Below are 18,565 nucleotides of genomic sequence, written 5' to 3'. Positions count from 1 at the left end.
TGATTTGGTCCCCCGATGTGAATCATTGTTAACCCAAAAAGGGAAAATAGCAGGTAGTGCAGAGTGGCATTAGAACCAAAGAGGCCATCTGTCAATATGGTCAATTACAAATTTTCAGGTTATTTTTAAAGAGAATGGGAAAGTGTTGGCAGGAATAAATCTTTAAAAGCCTGGTTATTTTTCAGGATCTCACTTTTGCATTGAGCTTCTTGCGGAACATCATTATTGCTTTTGAATAACCTCTGTAAAAGGTTGACAAAGTGTGTATTTCATGTTTTTTGCCTTTTCCCCACAGCATTACTTATGGTTGCTTCTATGTTCTCACGAGCCTAGAAATAAATAGATCTTAGCACTTTGATTTCATCTAAATATTGTAATTGAATCTCAAATTCAGATGAACAAATGTGATGACATGAACATGGTCCTCTGTGAAGTGCTGTCAGGAAAGTTCTTCTTCCTGATGGCAAGCTAAACATCAAAGTGTATACTACACCATTTATTTACTGATCTGTAAAGGCCCTTCGTGCTCTGAACAATATGGAGTTGTGTATACAGAAATTCTGTGCTAGAAGCTATTTTTAAGGACAATATTCAGTTTGGGCTTTTGGACCTAAAATGTAATATTCGCTCCTTAGAATTAAACAAGTGAAACTAAATTCAACTGCTCACGTGCAGATCTTCATTTTAGAGTTTTGTTAACTTTTTGAGCTGTAGCTTATTGTAAATTCTTGCCATCTTCTTAGTTCATAGCTGCTCTTTCAGGACTTCAGTGCAGCAGAGAACCAAGGCTCCCGGGAGGGCAGGCGGAGATGCTTCTCAGTAGCTTTCTGGGTTCTGTGTGGAGCCAATGGTTTCTCTCTCCAAAGAAATAGTATTCCCTTTCACACTGCAAGTTCCATTTTCACATCCTTCTTTATTTTCATACCCGTGTTTGGAAAATTTTAGCAGTTGGATTCTCTATATGTATAGAGATACGTGTGGGATATCGAAGTGTAGGATCTATAGCTATCAGCAGAGCTGAGTCTTTATGAGGAGCTGTGCATCTTGTTGCTGAGAGCTTTTTACGTATCCAGCAACATAAACAGTAGATGATTGTGTACAACAGCAGAAGAGATCAGATTGTTCAGAACTTTAGGCAGTTTATAATACACATGTACATTTCTTCCTTCTTCTGTTGTTTTGTTGGTTTTTTTTTCCAGTTGCTAATTAACTAATGGAGTTGAGGTGATTCTTTGTTTCAGCATGGCAATAGGCCTAAATCTAGAAAGGCCATGTGCTTTCCTAAGTTATCTGGTTATAAGTATTCAAGGTGTCTTTTCAGCATGCACGTAAAATCTGTTTTCTTTAGGTTTCTTCCTCTCTCAAACCCTCAGCTGGCCATAAGGAATTGGGTGGTCTGGTGGAAAGTCAAATGACAAAAAGGCATTTTTCCATCACTGCTAAATACGTTCAATGCATGCAATTAATTGAGTTTTAAGCATCTGCTGTTCTCAGCTTTCAACCCAGAATTTGGTTAAGCAACCATTTGAAGAATATTCTAATTAGTGAGCCTTCTTTCAAATGTCTTAATTTACAAATACCTTTTATGATTAATTTCCAGCGTGGCTTTCCTTCTGTGCTAATGGGCTTTCCGTGCTACCTACAGGTCTGTCTTAGGAAGCTAACAGTAACTTGATGCTTATGTTAAAAGCTCTGTTCAAGTTGTATAAAACCTCTTAATTTTTAAAAAGTAACCATCTAATATTAGGTGCTGTGAACTTCACTCACTTAAACTTCACTGCATCAGTTTCTCTTTTACTCGGAAGGATTTCCTTTTCCTTCATCTTCCTGTTGCTTTCTGGCTAATGGGTTGGAAGGCTTTTTTTTTTTTTTTCCTCCAAACAGAACATTTCTATCTCATAAAACTTTCATTTCCTTAACTTCACTATCAAACTTGATTCTCAGCCTCTCGTTTCATTACCCATTTCAGTCAATATTCATTTGTTACTGTGTTATTACATTGAATGGAGAATTGAGCTGAGAGGGAATCATTTCACAATTCTATAATACGGTTTAACATATATTACATTAAAAATTGCAAATTAAAAATTACAAACTTTTCTTTTCCTGAAGATATTAAGAGCTTGTTAAGAAGTAGGATGTTTTAACATGATCTTTCTTCCCTGCTGTTGTGGCAAAGTTAGGCAAAGTCCATTGCAAGCTGAAAGATACTTTTTATGATCCTTTTCTAGCGTGTGTTGCAGTAATTAATTTTCATAAGAGAAAGATAGATATCGGGCGCTGAATGGAGCACTGAGATAAAATGTACTCTCGGTTGTGATATCATGTATGGTAAAGTTTGATATGATAACACTGTTTCAAAATATAATATATTCACTATTTTCTTTTTATGTTTTAAAGAAGGACTGGAACAAAAAAGCCAGCCTCTGTCTCCCACAAAGTGCAAGGTAGAGCAGGCTGAAGATGTGCAAGATGATGTTGAAGGTAGGTGGTCTGACTGCTTTTCAGAGCTATTACTAAATTTTACATCTTGGGGGAAAGTTCTTGAGGAAGAAAAAAAAGTCACAGAATCAGAGAATGGCCAGGGCTGGAAGGGACCTCAAGGATCATGAATCTCCAACCCCCCTGCCACACGCAGGGCCACCAACCTCCCCATTTAATACCAGACCAGGCTGCCCAGGGCCCCATCCAACCTGGCCTTGAACACCTCCAGGGACGGGGCATCCACAGCCTCTCTGGGCAGCTGTTCCAGCACCTCACCACTCTCTCTATAAAGAGCTTCCCCTGATATCCAACCTAAACAGTCCCTCTCTCAACTTAAAACCATTTCCCCTTGTCCTGCTGTTATCTACCCTTTCAAAGAGTTGACTCCTTCTTGTTTGGAATATTTTTATTGAAATGGAATACTGTTACTTAAAAATGTTATTTGCACACACTTGGAAAGTTCTGGTCTCAGTCATGAGACTGTAATTCTTCTGAGGTGTTTTTCATCTCAAGGTAGATTTAGATTTACAAATGCAAATTTTACTGATTATTGCTGATATAAAATGGAGAAATGTTGCTGTTTTATGTCTAACCTGTTCTGATTTTACATAATTAATAATATAAAATGTAAGGTTGCACAGTGTTTGCGTCACGCTCATTGCTTAAGCTGCTCAACTAAATCAACTACCCACAGCAATACATAGATCAATAAAATTCTTGCTTTCCTCCTCTACAAGAGAATTTTACTATGTCCCTTTCTGTTCCACTTGTGTTGGTGTTTGTGGTTTCAGATCTTATGCGCTGTGCTACATGTTTCCATGGTCAGAAGTCACAGATGCTTACCATTATGCCTGTGTTGTTCTGAAAAGTGCTTTCCTGCATTTGAGTTTTTCTGAGCATAGTCCACGTCAATCTAAAATTGGATCAAAGTATCTTTTCCTAATGTGTATCTCATTGGTAGAGCTGCTAAAAGATGTTAACATCAAAGATGTAATTTTCAATGTAGACTTTGACTTTGCTCTTCAATTTGTGGAAGAACAAAATGCTCAAATGCTAGAGAATTCCCCTTAGGTGAAATAGTTAAAAGGATGAACCTTAATCTTTAGTCCATGACAGTTCCTTATCATGGATTCTCTTTGACCTAATGTTCCCTAAGTGACACATCTCATTCTGCACCTCAACCGGTGGCTCCATGTCCTTCATCATTCTGACCTCGCTCTGTGCTTTCAGCTCCTAAAATATTCTGACTAGGGCGTAGTGTGAGTCATAAAGAGCAGAAAAACGTTAACATCTATCACTTTAAGTAACTGCTAGTAACATCCTGTCACTAACATTGTGACTGGTTGTTAATGGCAAGTACTTAAAGCAATAGCTGTCATCGCCTGGAAGGTGTGGGGGGACCCAAGAAATCTCATCCTGACTGGTCGTCTTTTCTTTCTTGTTGCACTAAAGCCAACTGAAGTTAAAATACCAGTGTATATTTGGATTAGAGAATTCTATGATGACAAACCACATGTCGACTTGTATGCAGGCTAAATGGGGTGTGGGATCATGGTGTCGTTTTCCATATTGCTAAGTATTCCATAATACATACACTGGAGCGTGACTAAAAGCCTTCATTGTGTCTTAAAAAGTGATAATAAGAGGCAAAAAAAAAAAAAATGTTGTAAGCTTTTCTTTCAATTGGAAATCGAGCTGATGTTGTTCCACTGCTTCCTTGGTTTACTGAATTCCGTCTCCTCGCTTGCTATTCCTGTCAGTGTTTTCCTGGTGACCTACAGTTCACTTTGTAGAGTACAAACAGACGCATTGGAAGGATGAAGTAAATAGCATGGCAATAGAATGATTGCATTACCCTCGAGCTGTAAAATGTCTGAACTCCTTGAATTTGATGCCGTACAGTAGATTTTTGCTGATGCAGAGTCGAGGCCTGTAACACATAATCACTGCTGCGGAATGTAATCTGGCTGGTGACAGACTCGTCTTCTCCTTGGGCAGAAATCAGGCCTGTAGTGTTTAGAAGTGAAAGCCTTGATTTTGATGTTGTGCTGAGAATAAAAGAAAGTAATTAAAGTGTTTGTTGAAGGGGGAGAAACGCAGATCAGATCACAGTAGAATTACCTGTGCCTGTGTTTTGAAGAATAGCTCCAGACACTGAGTTCCTATAGGGCTGCAGAGTGGCCAGAGTCTAATGTAGCACACCTGTGAATTATTTCTATTTAGGTAAATAGGATTTGCACGCATTTTTCTGAGAAGAGAATTTAGTTTCTGTCATTCTAAATATTAGCTGTTGGTTTTGGCCAATTAAAGGAATTGCTATTGTGGAGCTTTGAAGATCAAGAAAGCTGTGTATGTGTGACACGAACCAGAACTGCATGACCGTGAGTCTGAATGTTTTTGTTTAGATAGGTAGGGCTTTGGCTTCCCTTCCAAGAGACTGCCTTTATTATTTTATTGTATTTTGAGGGATAAAAAAAAAAAAAGGTTTTTGGGGTAGCTAATATGTATAAGTGGCCTCAAAACTCAGTAAAGCTGATCTCTGGCGGCCAGCTTTGTTGAAGTTTCCTCGTGGTGAAACTGAAGTGCTTTGTGTTCAGGGTGTTTGAACCTTCAGGTGGTTTGCATACTTTATGTACCAGAAATTAAAAAGAAAAAAAAAAGAGAAGGTATTAGGAATAAAAGCCAGTCCAAAGTGACTTACATTTAACACAAGATATTATTTTCTCCTTCATTCCATTACTACATATAAAATATTTAACAAATATACACTGAGGCCCAGGAAGAACTTAATGTTTTTTCCTCCTCGTAGCCGCCAGCATCCCTTTACACCACAGGTGGGAATACAGCTCGCTGCTTTTGCAGCCTACTGTCACACGTGTCCTCATGGCATCCTGTAGAAACTATTCCATCGAGTTCACAAATATTCCCTCAGTTGTATCTTTGTACAGCAAGCCAAGCTGGTTCATTGGCTAGAGGTAACGGAGCAAAACCTTTTCAGTGCATCTTAAAATCTCTGCAGAAGATCACAGAAAGTAGGCTCCTTCATTTCTGTCCTCTCCAAAATCAAGGGAAGTTGAACAAGTGGCTGTATGTAAGGAGCTTGTTTTGCAGTAAGCTAAAATAAACACTTGACATGCTAATGAAAGCAATTTTGTACAGAACCTCTGAAGTATTAGTGGTGTCTGTTATTATGCTATTAGATATATTGTTCTCTGCCTTCAGTCTGTTGATAGCAAAAAGCAAGTGTGAACTGCATAGCAGATTCTCCTGTCACTTGTTGTATTCAGTAGTTTTTCATTCTAGTGCAGGTTATTGTCTGGAGAAAAGAATGGTCTGGATGCACGGGGGATTGTTCTTTACTGCCAGGTTTTACGTGTGCAAACATGTAGAGTTATTTAGTTTTTTCTTCATGTATTTCCCTGGGTCCTGCTGTCTGGGAGAAAGAAGCCAGTGGCAATATTGCCTTTTCCATGGTCAGGTGCACTTGGTGAACTCCAAGGTGAGGAAATTATTTTTCATACTAAAGCAAATTCGGTGTGTCTTCAGTAACTTCATAACACCATCATTAAATAATGGCATAGACAAAATGGCAATACTTGTCACAGCCTTGCTATCATGAGATGGCAGTAGTGCCAAGGGTTGTATTTTCATCCTTCTGATCCCTACCAAGTAACATCAGACTGTCTTTAAAGAAGGCTAATGAATCTCAAAATGTTACTTCTCTTTTTCTCCCCTAATGGCCTCCTATGTGGGCTGAATAGTGAGATGCATGCTGTGGGTTTTCTTGATACTGGGAGAAGCAAAACTATTTGCCCTTTTGTTTCTGAATTTCTCAGTGAGATATAAAATGGAGCCTGTCCAAGAGCTGCCCCATCTATTCCCTCCATGGTCTGCAGGTGATCAATACTGTATCAAAGATGACTAACACAGCCAGCAATAGCAGCATAAATGCCTGATCTTTCTCTTCTTCCAGGAAGAAGAGAATCAATCCATGCAGCAAAAGCCATTGCTATGCCTTTCCAAGGTCAGGATCCTGCTTGTTCTCCTTTGAGGGATGTGAAGACAGAGCTGGAGCTCTGCAAGTTATCTCACTTCAGCTTTTCTCCTGAGCTTCTCCCACAATGAAGTGCTAGGTTCTTCCTGATATATTGATGGGCTGTTGGTCTCTAATGATCCCCTTATCTGAGACCCAGTGTATGTGTGAGGAGCTAGCATGTTGGAATTGCTCATCTGGGATGAACTTTGTCTGCTTTCTGTTCACCTGGTGGGAAGGAGAATGGTTTGATGGATAAGCCAAGCCAGGAAGGTCAAAAGGAGCACAAATCACCTTGGTGACAGTTGGTAGAGTTTGTTCCTTTGCCTGATAGGGTCATTGCACTACTGACCTCTTAGCTTTCAAGGGCAGCATCAGGTTTCTGAAATGCTGTTCATCAGCATTGGGATGCAGGGCTCGTTAGCAAGATCTTGTATTGCTCTGAATCTGAATTGTGCTGTGTCTACAGGAGAAGTCACCCATCTGATTTGAGTATGCAGTAGAAACGAGGACAAGTAGAGGTGCATCTTACCTCAGCAGTGCTGTGCTTCAGCAGGTCATGGCTGTTAGGAAGGATGCTCAATCTGAGGGGGACACCCTTGTTCCTTATCCCTTTTCCAAGAAAGGTTTGTCAGTTGACAAAAAATGCATAGTTTTGGGCTTAGCAAGTAAAACTGATTTTACAGCTTAGTCCTTTAGTTGCAACATTAATGTAAGACTTCTCCTTCCTTCTTCTTTACAGCACAATTTTTGCAGCTTCGCTGCTCATTGCCTGGTTTCATAGAGAGTAGGATATAATATATTCAATGGCGAAAGTCATAGAATCATTAAGGTTGGAAAAAAACACTAAGATCATCTTGTCCAAGATGATGTCCAACCCAACCCCACCATACCTACCAACCATGTCCTTCAGTGGCGCATCGCCACAGCTCTGGAACACCTCCAGGGACCCCCTGGGCAGCTGTGCCACTGCCTCACCGCTCTTTGGGAGACAAAATATTTAATACCCAATCTGAAAAGATACTGAAGTCAGCAGTGCTATGACTTTTGCTCCTTCCCTGAGGGGTACGGCGTGCGTACATCTGCAGTGTGTTACAGCTACACGGCAATGTTCAAAGCATCTTTCTTATGGTCCTTGTAACACTATGCAGACCTGATTGTCTGTCCCTTTAAGGTATGGATTAATATTAACCAGATTTGACTTCTGATTAAGTTTTAAAGTTGTCCTTGATTTATAGCAAACAATTCTTCTATCATTTGAGAAACTATAGCTACGTTTCTTCCTTGCATCCCACAGGGCAGTAATATTCTTCAATAAATTTCTGCTCCACTCATACTGAATATGAACATCTAGACACATAATTATGCTTCAAAAACACACTCTCTTGTTCAGCATTAAAGTGCTCCTTCTTATTTAGATAGCTTAGAAGTTACTGCATTCCTTTTACCACCAAACTAAACCCTTAAATAAAATTTCACATTAAGATAAAGTACTTCAGACAAAATTCCCTGTGAAGCATGTGTATCAAACATGTCTGTAAAATGTTTCACCTTCATACAGACTGGTTATATTTAAAGTGATGCTATTAACCCTTATCCACTTTGGCTGATAGCTTCTTTTTTCACTCCAGTTTTGAAGTCTGCCATCTGTCTTGACTGATTACAGCTCTCAGTGTATCAGGTGATCACTTTTCACTTAGCCAGGGGAAAAACAGGACGTTATCTGTGTATTTATTTGTTATTTGCTCTCTGAGCAAACCCTTCTTAGAAGATTCTTTTCATTGCTGGAGAGGCTACTGCCGTTGCATTAGATTGTCATGCAGCAGTCGCACATGACAGCTTTGAAAATGCAGCTCATTTTGGTCTCTGCAGGTGACACACCATCCTGTTGCTTCAGCCATTCATTTGTCGGGGTTTCTTTTAGCAGCCGACTGCATGTGTATGTAAACTGTAGCAGATAAACAGTTGCAATTCCTTTCTCATTTCTAGCCACCAAGTGAATAACAGTAAAGCAGTGCGATTGTTCGGGCCCAGCACAGAAGGCACAGTCAGACCCTTCATTTTGAAATGCTAATGCAAAATAGTGCCATGCTTGTTTTGGTTCATGTTTTATGCCCTCTTAGTTTTATGCCCCTCTTTAGCCCTTAGCGTGGTTTCCTGCATGGCTTCCCTGTCCAGTTCTTTGCTGTTACATTCCTCCATCACACAATCTCAGGAATGGTATGCACAACATTGAAATAGCTTTTATTTTATATCTTTCCTGTGAAGAAGCAGCTGTGCCACAGTCCTTCACGGTCTGCGGTTACCCGTTCTCTAGGGTACACCAAGAAAATGAGCACTAACAGCAAATTGACATAGGGTGGATGTTATGGTCATACTGCACACCCTCACATATTTTTGCCTTAGCTGGGGAGGGCTGGGAGTCAGCCTCCTCTGCTCGGCTCTGAGCACTGCCTCAGCTCGCTCCTCAGTGTGCATCAAATCACACGGGCAGTTTGTTTAACTTCGTACACTAGGATGGCCGTATATGAATGCTTGCACATCGCCGTGTGTGTAATTTTTGCATCACAATGCAAATTGCATCTTCGTGCTTTGTATGGACTTTGTAGGCTGTCCGTATTCTGGTTCCTCTGGAGAGCTCAGGCTCCCAGGAAATACCTGCTTTTATTTGCTTTGTAGGGACGCTTGCAGATTGTCAAAAATAGTGATGATCAGCATCTTGCACAATGAAATTTTAGATAATATATTGCCTGGTATCTGTGCTGCAAAATCTGAGCTATGGTGTGCATCACACAAAAAAAATTACATCCAGCAAAAAAAAAAAACCAAACAAACAAACAGCCTTGGTTGATGTTCCTAGCAATATTGTGGATTGGCATACATCTGAGCACAAGCGAAGCACTTCACTCGGCACTGGAAACTGTTGGCCCATACGTTGTCCCTGGTTCTTCCTTGTGCTGGGAGTTATGAACTATGGTGCTGAGTTACCTGCTTTGTGATCCACAGAGGAGTAAGTTGAGGGAAGCAACTGCAGTGGGCTTTAGCTTAGGCTCCCATATTTCTCAGGACGCTAAATAATGAAATGCAATAGTGTTATTTTAAACCTCTGAGATAATCCCCACGAGTTGCAGTTCTCATTCTTTTCCCACACTCCCCGACAATACTTGACAAAAATGCTGTATGAAAATAAGAACCTGTTATTCATTACACTGACAACTTGGTGAGGCTCGGTGTGCTGATGGAGGGCTGCGTCTGCAGTGAGGTAATTGTTCAAACAACAAGGGGGGAACAGGTCTCATAACCCCATTAAACAATTGCTGCCAATGATAATCCTTTACTAACCCTTCTTTAAATTCACCCTAAAGAAATTCCATGCAAGTCCGCTTTAAAGCTGACTTAAAAATTGTGATTTAATTAGAAGAAACTAAAATGCAAACCAAAAATGTTCAATAACCTCAGGCCACCACCCTAATGATTTGTTTTCATGCTTTTGGAGTTCTACCATGATGGCTCTTCTTGTTTTATGTCTGATATCATTTTGCCACTGGAGCAGTCTGACAGTGGTTGCCGGCTATAGGATCTTGAGTGTGTATCCAGATCCATATGTGTTCTCTTCTCACATCATAGGAGTTTGTTGAAGTCAGCAGATCTGCTCGTGGGTAGAATGCAACAGCTGTAAGATCAAGGCCCATATTTTTAATTTTCTCATTAATTAGTGTCCCTGTTATTGCGGAAGAACCTTCACATCATTAGTGCAATTACCGCGGCAATGTTTTCATGCTGTAAAAAAGACAATTCAGAACTGTGACATCTTTTATCTGCCAGATCTCGGTTTGCATTTGTCACAGAAGCGTGGCCCAGCTTTGAGAGAAATTTTCAGGCCAGACCATGGGAGATTTGTGTGGCGGCAAAGCAAAAGCCATGTGAGGACGTAACAGGGTGAGAGCTGGAGCTCAGGATTGTGTTTGCATACACAGATATTTGGGAAGGACAGGCAAGTTACGACTCTCAGATGTTGGCCCTCTGTATCAACTATTTCCACTCCAGATAGGAGGATTCTGACAGAGCCTCTCTCTGACTGTAGGCACACAATGGCATGTACAAGTGCTTTTTTCCTAGTGAAAAAAACTTTACCATTAATAACTCGTGTGTTGGAGGAGTAGAAGTAGACTGGCTGGGCAGAATTTCCTCCTTTGACTAAAAATACGTTATCTGCATTTCTGTTTTCTTCTGAAAAGCGTCTTTTTTGCACCAATTTTTGAGATGTTGACATTAACCTTAGCTCTAAATATGTCTGTGACTACTTATGAAGGGACTGCTGAGGAGGAGTAGGTGTGTGAGAATCTGGCACTCATTCATCTCTGAAATGGGAACGGCCAAGAGGCCGGCAGACTATTAATATTTTTGACTTGCCGTGTTTGTTGCAAGAACAGCGAGGGATGTAAAAAGCCCCGTGCCTCCAGGCTCTGGCAGAGTAAATGGGAAGAATACTAAAAGCTGTTCTGTTTGTGCTGCTGAGAGCTTGTCCCCTGGACATTCACAGGGCTCTTGTCTCAGCCTTCTCCCGTATGACTGCCGGCTTATTATTTATCATATCATCTGCTTCGTTTTGGGGCAGTTTCTGCAGCTGATACATCACTGTGCATGCTAAGTACCTCTCCTTAACATAAAGCAGGCAGACACAGAGCATCCAGTTTTCTAGCTTAGTTCAAAATGCTGTTTGCTTTGACTGCTTGCTGAATGTGCTGATTGGTCACTGCCTGGCCTGTGACCAGATATAGATAAGGATATCTGCTATTTGGGGGAAATTTCCTTGTCGATCCCAAAGAAAAAGGCTAAGAGGAGAGAGCAAGCTCCTACCATACAGTAGTCAGCTTGGCAGAGGATAATATATGGCCAGGAGTAGGTATTTTAGCGTCTGATGTGCTTCTGTAATTCTGAAAACTCCTGTTTTTTCAACTGACAGCCATGCAGGGGAAAAGAAACAGATGTTCCCATTTGTCATTTGATGTGGCTCAAAATCATTTACATTTGCTGGCCTAAAATGACACAAAATGTCATTGACCACTTTTTCCATCTCCTTTGGAGTGAGTGGCAGATTGCTGTTCAATTGCTGGTACAATGGAAAAGCAGATATTGTGGGGACAGTTTTCACCTAAAGGAAATGCAATCGCCAGTTGCTGCAGTAGTGGAAAGAGAAGGATGACAGACACTATGGAGGCCAACCAGTGGAAAAGATGTCTTTAGTATTAATGTCATGGGGAAGACTTGAGGGAAATGCACTGGGTCTGACTTTTCTGCCTGGTGAAAAGGAGAGCAGGGGTGAATAAAACTACAGTGGAAAACTGGCTTGCTTCTCTTCTAAAATATGTTTTCGGCTCTTTGGTTTGAGCATGTGCTACTTAAGACCTTCCCATTTGCTGTGCACCCAGTTCCAGTGGAAAGCAACGCTTACGTAAAGGTTCTTCATCAGTAGAAGACACTCAGTAAGAGACTTACTAGGAAAGTTTATGAAAAAATGGAAAAAAACTGTTTGTCAGATGCTTTGGGATTAGCCACTTTTCCACCCAATAGTTTGCTTTCTTACTGTGTGTTCTTACTCCACTTTCCACAGAGATGAAGAGGTTCCCTAGGCCGAGCAGAGCTTACCCTTTCCCTCTGCAAGTCACTCACTTCAGAATCACTCACCCACTCTTAACTGTGGTGTTTCCTTTCCTCTAATTGTAGGAGAGTCGCTTTGCAGGCTCAACACGTACTTTCACTATGCTGATCAAAATTAATTCCCTTGTCACAGTCCAGTCAGTCTGCTATGCTGGGTCAGAGTACAAGAGGTGAAACTTCTGCTTAAAGTCTTTCACGTTTGGTGGGTTGGTTTTTTTTTTCTACTCAAAAGGAACAAAATGAAATGTTAGATGGAAAACATGTTAAGAATCTAATACACAGTGCTGTAATTATCTTTCCATTATTCTAGTTTTAAACAGTGAATCTCCGGTGAAATAATAGCCTCAGGATTGACAACATGTTCTAATGAATATATGCATTGTCTGTTAATCTGATGAAGCAGCTCTTTTAAACCTTCTTTGGAGGTACAAGTTCCCTTTGAGAAAGCAACTTTAAAATAAGGTGTAGCCCTTTGGAAATAACTATGAATGAATCCCCCAAATACCTGATTTTAGCCAAGTAACTCGTGGTTATGTCACTGTAATGGATGTAGCAACAAGTGTCACACAGAAATGTAGTTTTTCATTCTAAATGCAGTAAGGCAATTGCTGAAATGACTTCCAGTGATATATCCGTAGCTACTATTTTTGCCTGATGTGCTTTTCCTGAATATGAAGTTCTTTTGTGCAGAGCAAAACATGTTGGACTTGGCCAAAGTGAAATCCTTTATGTTCTGGCGCCGCTGGTTTAACAGTGATGCAATATTCTCTTTGGATCCGACTTAATGGTATAGATTTTTCAAGTGTCACTGCACTGTTGTGTTACAGTGTTGTGTTGAACTGAACATACCTTTGCGCAGCTCCCGAGCTAGACAACTTTATCCCTCAGAAACACAGCTTGGTGACACAAAGGATTTTTTTTCTTCTATATTAATTGCATGTTGTAAAGCCTGCAAAGTCCCAAACCCGTGTTGTAAAAGGAGAAGGGGGAGAGAAGAGTTTGTCTTCTGGCACAGCAAACTTTCTGGTCTGCTTGAGGTCCCTGCATTGCGTGTGGACAGGGTGATTTAAAGGGAGGGAGAGAAAAACCCCAGCTGGTTTTGTCAAGCCATTTTGGTCATCCATGAAATGCAATTTTTTACAGGTTAGAGCTCACTAATGTCCTAAGAAATCGCCGTAGCCAGCCAGCCATTGCAGGTGGTTACAGTCGGTGCGGAGAGCGGCAGGCAGGCAGGAGCCCCAGTGCTGGGTGCTGCTCCATCTCCTTGCTCCATCCCCACCTCCGAGAGCCGCTTCACGCGAGCCGATGGGGAATGCTTCTCCACGAGTCCCATCTGCTGGATGCTGCATGTATTGCCTGCTGGAGAAGGCGAGCGTCATACCCCGACCTCTAAGTATGAGCTGAGAGTAGCGTGATGCCAAGAGATGTGTGTTTGCTGCTGAAACACATGCGCTTACTCAGTTTCTCTCCCATCCACCTAATTGCATTTGGGCTACCGCTGTTCTCTTCAGCAGACTCTGTGCTAAGTAAAAGCAAGGAGGCAGTGCAAAGAGCTTCAACTGCGCTGCTTTAGAGAAGCTGCAATCAGAAAAACCCAGGAGCCACAGCAAAAAAATACACTTATCATTATCGAGCCATTTACAGGCTTGGGAATGAATTTCCTTTCTCCCAATGTATATGCTCAGCAGTCACTTTTCCAAACGCCTCATTAAGGCTGGAGCTCAGCTGCCATGCTGAAAGAGAGGGAGCACAGCCATTGCATCTGAGCCAGCCTGTCTCATGGCAGCCTCTAACGTTGTTAGGAAACTAGAAGAGTGTTCTCCATTGCTGGAAATACAGATTTCCTGATATACTTCTAATTGGGCCAGGCGAAGGTTAAAGGAGCTTGGTGTGATGTCCATGGACCAGTTTTCCCCAGGGCGTCGCTTCTGGCAGTGGTAACAACAGGGTTTGATACCTGCCTTCAGTAAGAGAGCTGGAGGGAAGGAAGTGGGTGTGAATGTGGGATGAATGTGAATGCAAAGTAGCGGAGAAAATTGGGAATGAATGTGAATGTAAGATGGGGGAAAACACATTAAATCCTAGCGATCTGACTGTAGTTTATTTTGCTCTCTCCATTGCAGTCATTTCTGATGCATTTTTCTACTTTATGTTAAGTGGCGTTGAGCCTTTTGCTTTAAAATAAAATTCAGGCAATTCTGCCTCTCCTCTTCTTACCTTCCACAGCTATGTAAGTGGGTTCTGCAATCTGAAACACAGCCACTCCAAGGCTCTTGTGGAAATGTTACTGGAGGAAAATAATCCCAGGGAAAAAAAAAAAATCTTTAGAAAATGAATAGACTCAGATCAAGCAACATTTTTATCTACTGCTGGCAGTGTTTAGGGAAAGCTCTATTTATTTGGTATACAGATATTTCTGATGTGCCTACTAAGGTAATAATCTTTAATCTAACCTCCCTTCCCAGCTGGAAATATGGCAGCTTAAAATTTTGCTGGTTACGTTTGCCATTTGTTCAGTTTACCTTTGCCTCTTTCCCCTTCTGTTGTGGAGCCTTGTTACAAACAAGCAGTTTGTGCTGCGTTGGTGACCATGAATAGTGCTGCTGCTGCTGCTACCAATAGCAAGATTCATCCTAAAGAATTGTGTGGTCTCCCCAGTAGGTGGTAACAGCGCAGAGGAGAAGCAAAGTGTTGAAGAAACCGTGGGCCCAAGCCAGGAAGCAGGTGAGTGCCCAGGTCCTTGAAGGGCTTTTGTTTTGTCCACCTTGGTGAACAACAGCCCTACTCAGTGCTGCTGAAGGAAAATGTTTGTACGTTTTCACCAGATTAGCTCAGGGCTTGTGCAGCTCCATTCATTATGAATGAAAGTATTGCAATGCAGGAATGCAGGCTTCTCTCCTTAACCTCCCAGCTCCAGATTCCCCCTTTGAGGTGGACTACCTTTAGCTAATCCTGTAACTAGAGAGAAGTAATCTTCCCTCTCTGCTTGTGCCAAAGTAGCACGGAATTGAAATGGGGGGAAAGGAAATTTGGGGAAGGTCTTTCCTTACTGAATGTTGGGCTTCTTAGGTTTTTCAGGCTATTTTCAGGTTTTAATAAATTGTCTGCACAAGTCTCAGGGGTTATGAAGAGTCTAAATCCATACAGAAAGGCATTACATATACTGTGAATGAATGTCAGAGTTCACGAACAGAGGATTTTGCAGATGGCATGCTTATAAATTATATATTACAAGTTAGTAAGTTCAATATTGTAAAATACAATGTCACTCCATGGTCACAATAGATTTTCTTCTTTTTTTCTGTTTATGTTTTTAATCTCACCCAACTCTGTTCGTTGCAAAAGACTTAAAATTAAGCACTTTATCAGAAGAGCTGAAGTGACAAGCAAAATGCCTGTAAATCCCCTTCTTTTTTAGGATTTCTTTTTTCAGCATTACATGTAACACAATTCTTTTTTTTTTTTTCTTTTTTTCTTTTTTTCCCCTCATAGTAGTGCAGGATGTTACCTTAATTCACAGAGCATGAAGCAGTTTTATTCAGAGCTATTTTTTTAAGCTGACTTGGAGATTGTTATCAAGTGGAAAACTGAGCTGAAGAAGGCCAGCTGGTAAGGGCAGGAGGAAAAATAGAAATCCTGGATTCTTGACTTATCTGGTTTGCTTACTGTACTGTAGCTCTTTCCAGACGAGGAATTCATTTGATGTGGGTCCTTATATGTCCCACGCAGTGAGCACTGTGTGTGTGGAAGTGCAGTGTTTCTCCCTGTGCTCCACAGGTCAGTCTCCTGTAGCTGTGTGTTTAACAGCTGGTGGTGGCCTCAAGCGCTTGAAGTCCCTCTGTATGTGCCTTCTTTGTTGCCTATTCTTTGGCAAGCAGTGGGTGGTGAAGACAAGGGCGTACAGCATAGCACCTTTGGACCAGGAACGTTTGTGCTCATCAAGATAAGCATGCTGCATGAGCCAGCAGTGTGCCCTTGTGGCCAAGAAGGCTAGTGGTGCCTTGGAGGGGGGGCATTACAAAGACCAGGGTGATGGAGGTGATCCTCCCCCTCTGCTCTGCCCTGGTGAGGCCACATCTGGAGCAGCTGTGGCCAGTTCTGGGCTCCCCAGTTCAAGAAATACGGGAAACTACTGGAGAGTGTACAGTGGAGGCTACAGAGATGGTTTGGGGCCTGGAGCATCTCCCATCTGGGGAAAGGCTGAGAGACCTGGGGCTGTTCAGACCATTCAGTCTGCAGAGGAGAAGACTGAGAGGGAATCTTATCAATGCTTGTAAATATCTAAAAGGCGGGAATCAAGAGGCTCTTCTTGTTGGTACCCCAAAATAAGAAAAGAGGCAGCAGGCACAAACTGGAACACAGGCAGTTCTGTTTGAATGGAGCACTGGAACAGGCTGCCCAGAATGATGGTGGAGTCTCCTTCTCTGGAGATACTCAAAACCCACCAGGATGCAGCCTACCACAGGGAACCACAGGGTGGGTTGGGAGTTGGACAAGATGGTCTCCAGAGGTCCCTTCCAACAGCCGCAGTTCTGTGATTCTGTTTTGGTGCTGAAGGAGATAACCATGTTGACTTTCCTGGGTTTTTACCATTGCAGTAGTCATAAGTTGTTCTGTCTGAATCCAGGCTCTGTTTTTTGACCTTTTCCTAGGCAGGGGGATATTTTTGCTCAAGCAGTGTTGAGCTTTTAACTATATCATGTACTACCTCAGGATTTCTCCAGTTGCAGGGATTCACTGAAACCCAGTTGTATTACTGTCTGTAGATGCCAAATACATCCTGTTTTACTTGTCTATTCTATTGACTCTGATGAGATGTAAGTTTCCTTGGTATTTTGATTTCCAAAGCTGCTGGATTGAATGAGATACATTTCCTTTTTCCCTAAAGAAAAAAGGGGAACATGCTTCTCTTAATTATTACTTTGCTACTGTAGGTGTGCTAAATGCATTGTGTTTTCTTCCAAAGCTGTCATTATGACTTTCTATGTTACAAGCTGTCAGGCCTAGTTTATTGGGGAGATATCATGTACACTCCTGTGCTATCTCATACTGGTAGTCATGTCTTGTTACTCTAATGAAGAGTGTCAAAGAAAAGATCCAGACTTATTTAGGTCCCAGATCCAGAACATTTTCTGAACTCATTTAAGGCATGCACCTAAAGATAGCACTGTGCCTACACAAACTGCGTGAATCACTTCCTCAGCCACGGGCACACAGCGTTACAGAAAGAAATGACTTGGCTTAGCATGAAGCCCTACTGGTTCACCTAGTGATAAGAACAGAGAGGCAGACAATTATCTTGAGTAAGTAATGTTCAGCTGATGAATTGCTCCTGCTTTCCGCTTTCAACTGCGGAGACAAAACATCATCAGAAACTTTTAGGGTTGCTGCTTCTGAACCCTTTCTTGTTGGTAGGAAATGAGCTGATTTTTTAAGATACACAGCTGTATGCCTGAAGTTGTATGCCCATTTCTAATCATTATAAAGGATAATTGCGAGGAGCAAGCCATTCAAATACTAAAGTTCTAATTTGTATTTTCTAAACCAAAAGGCATAACCTTCATCTGAGTGTGACAAATCACAAATCATTACTTTAATATCGTAAAAGAAAGCGTATGAGAAGCAAAAATAAACTGTGCTCTTACATAGTCATTACTTAAAGATTTATATATTCTTATTACAGAGTAGATGAAAAAGCCAATTATAGTGTACAAGGATTGGCCTTGAATAGTTTGGCTATTACAGTGTTGTTGGTTTTTCTAATAATCTGTCCTCTATCCTTTCATCGGTGTGCCTCACAATTAACACAAGGAAAACAAAATGGCAGGTGGTTCAGTCCTCTAGCTTCAAGCTAGTTAAAAATACTCAATAACTAGACCAGGTGAAAAAAAGAACAACTAGAGGCAAGTCTTAAGAAAGAAGTAAAAGGCTAAAAATGAAAACAGGTTTCTAAAGGTTTTAAATTGCAAAGATTGCTGAGAAGCAGCAGCAGTGAAAAAATACACTATTAAATTCAGTTACTAATTTTTATCTATTAAAGATCACAGTTCTAACAGCACATGCCCTACCATTAAACAGCTATGCACCACAGATTTTTACAGACTTGCTAAGTTTCAGATCTGATTCAAGAAAGATTCTGTTTTCAGGAAAGCATTTGCATTTAATGATTTTGATTCCAGTGGGGCTATTGGACATGATTAAAGAATGGCTTGCGTTTTTTTCCCCAAATAAATACATTAAATTAAAAAAAGAAATATCTAAGCAAAGAGAACAGCAGCCTGCCCACAAACTTGGCAGCTGTTCCTCTCTCTATTACGGGATGTTGAGGTACAGATTTGATCTGGCAGTATTGCAATGGAAGTTTACCCCTGGCTTAGGGAAGACAGT

At 41.2% G+C, this 18,565-nt stretch overlaps 1 protein-coding gene across 1 annotated transcript in view; it reads left to right on the top strand.

Moving 5' to 3' along the window:
- MACROD2 (mono-ADP ribosylhydrolase 2) overlaps window positions 1–18,565 on the top strand; it is an 837,047-nt gene that overhangs the window by 763,514 nt on the left and 54,968 nt on the right. Inside the window, exons 11-12 of the mRNA XM_042882408.1 lie at window positions 2,404–2,484; window positions 14,840–14,902. Coding sequence (XP_042738342.1) covers window positions 2,404–2,484; window positions 14,840–14,902 — 144 coding nt within the window. The remainder of the gene's footprint in view (window positions 1–2,403; window positions 2,485–14,839; window positions 14,903–18,565) is intronic.

This window comes from Lagopus leucura, unplaced genomic scaffold, assembly GCF_019238085.1.
Source record: "Lagopus leucura isolate 7727_CA_CO unplaced genomic scaffold, USGS_WTPT01 Super-Scaffold_73, whole genome shotgun sequence".
NCBI lineage: Eukaryota > Metazoa > Chordata > Aves > Galliformes > Phasianidae > Lagopus > Lagopus leucura.
This window is presented reverse-complemented; position numbering and strand designations above follow the sequence as displayed.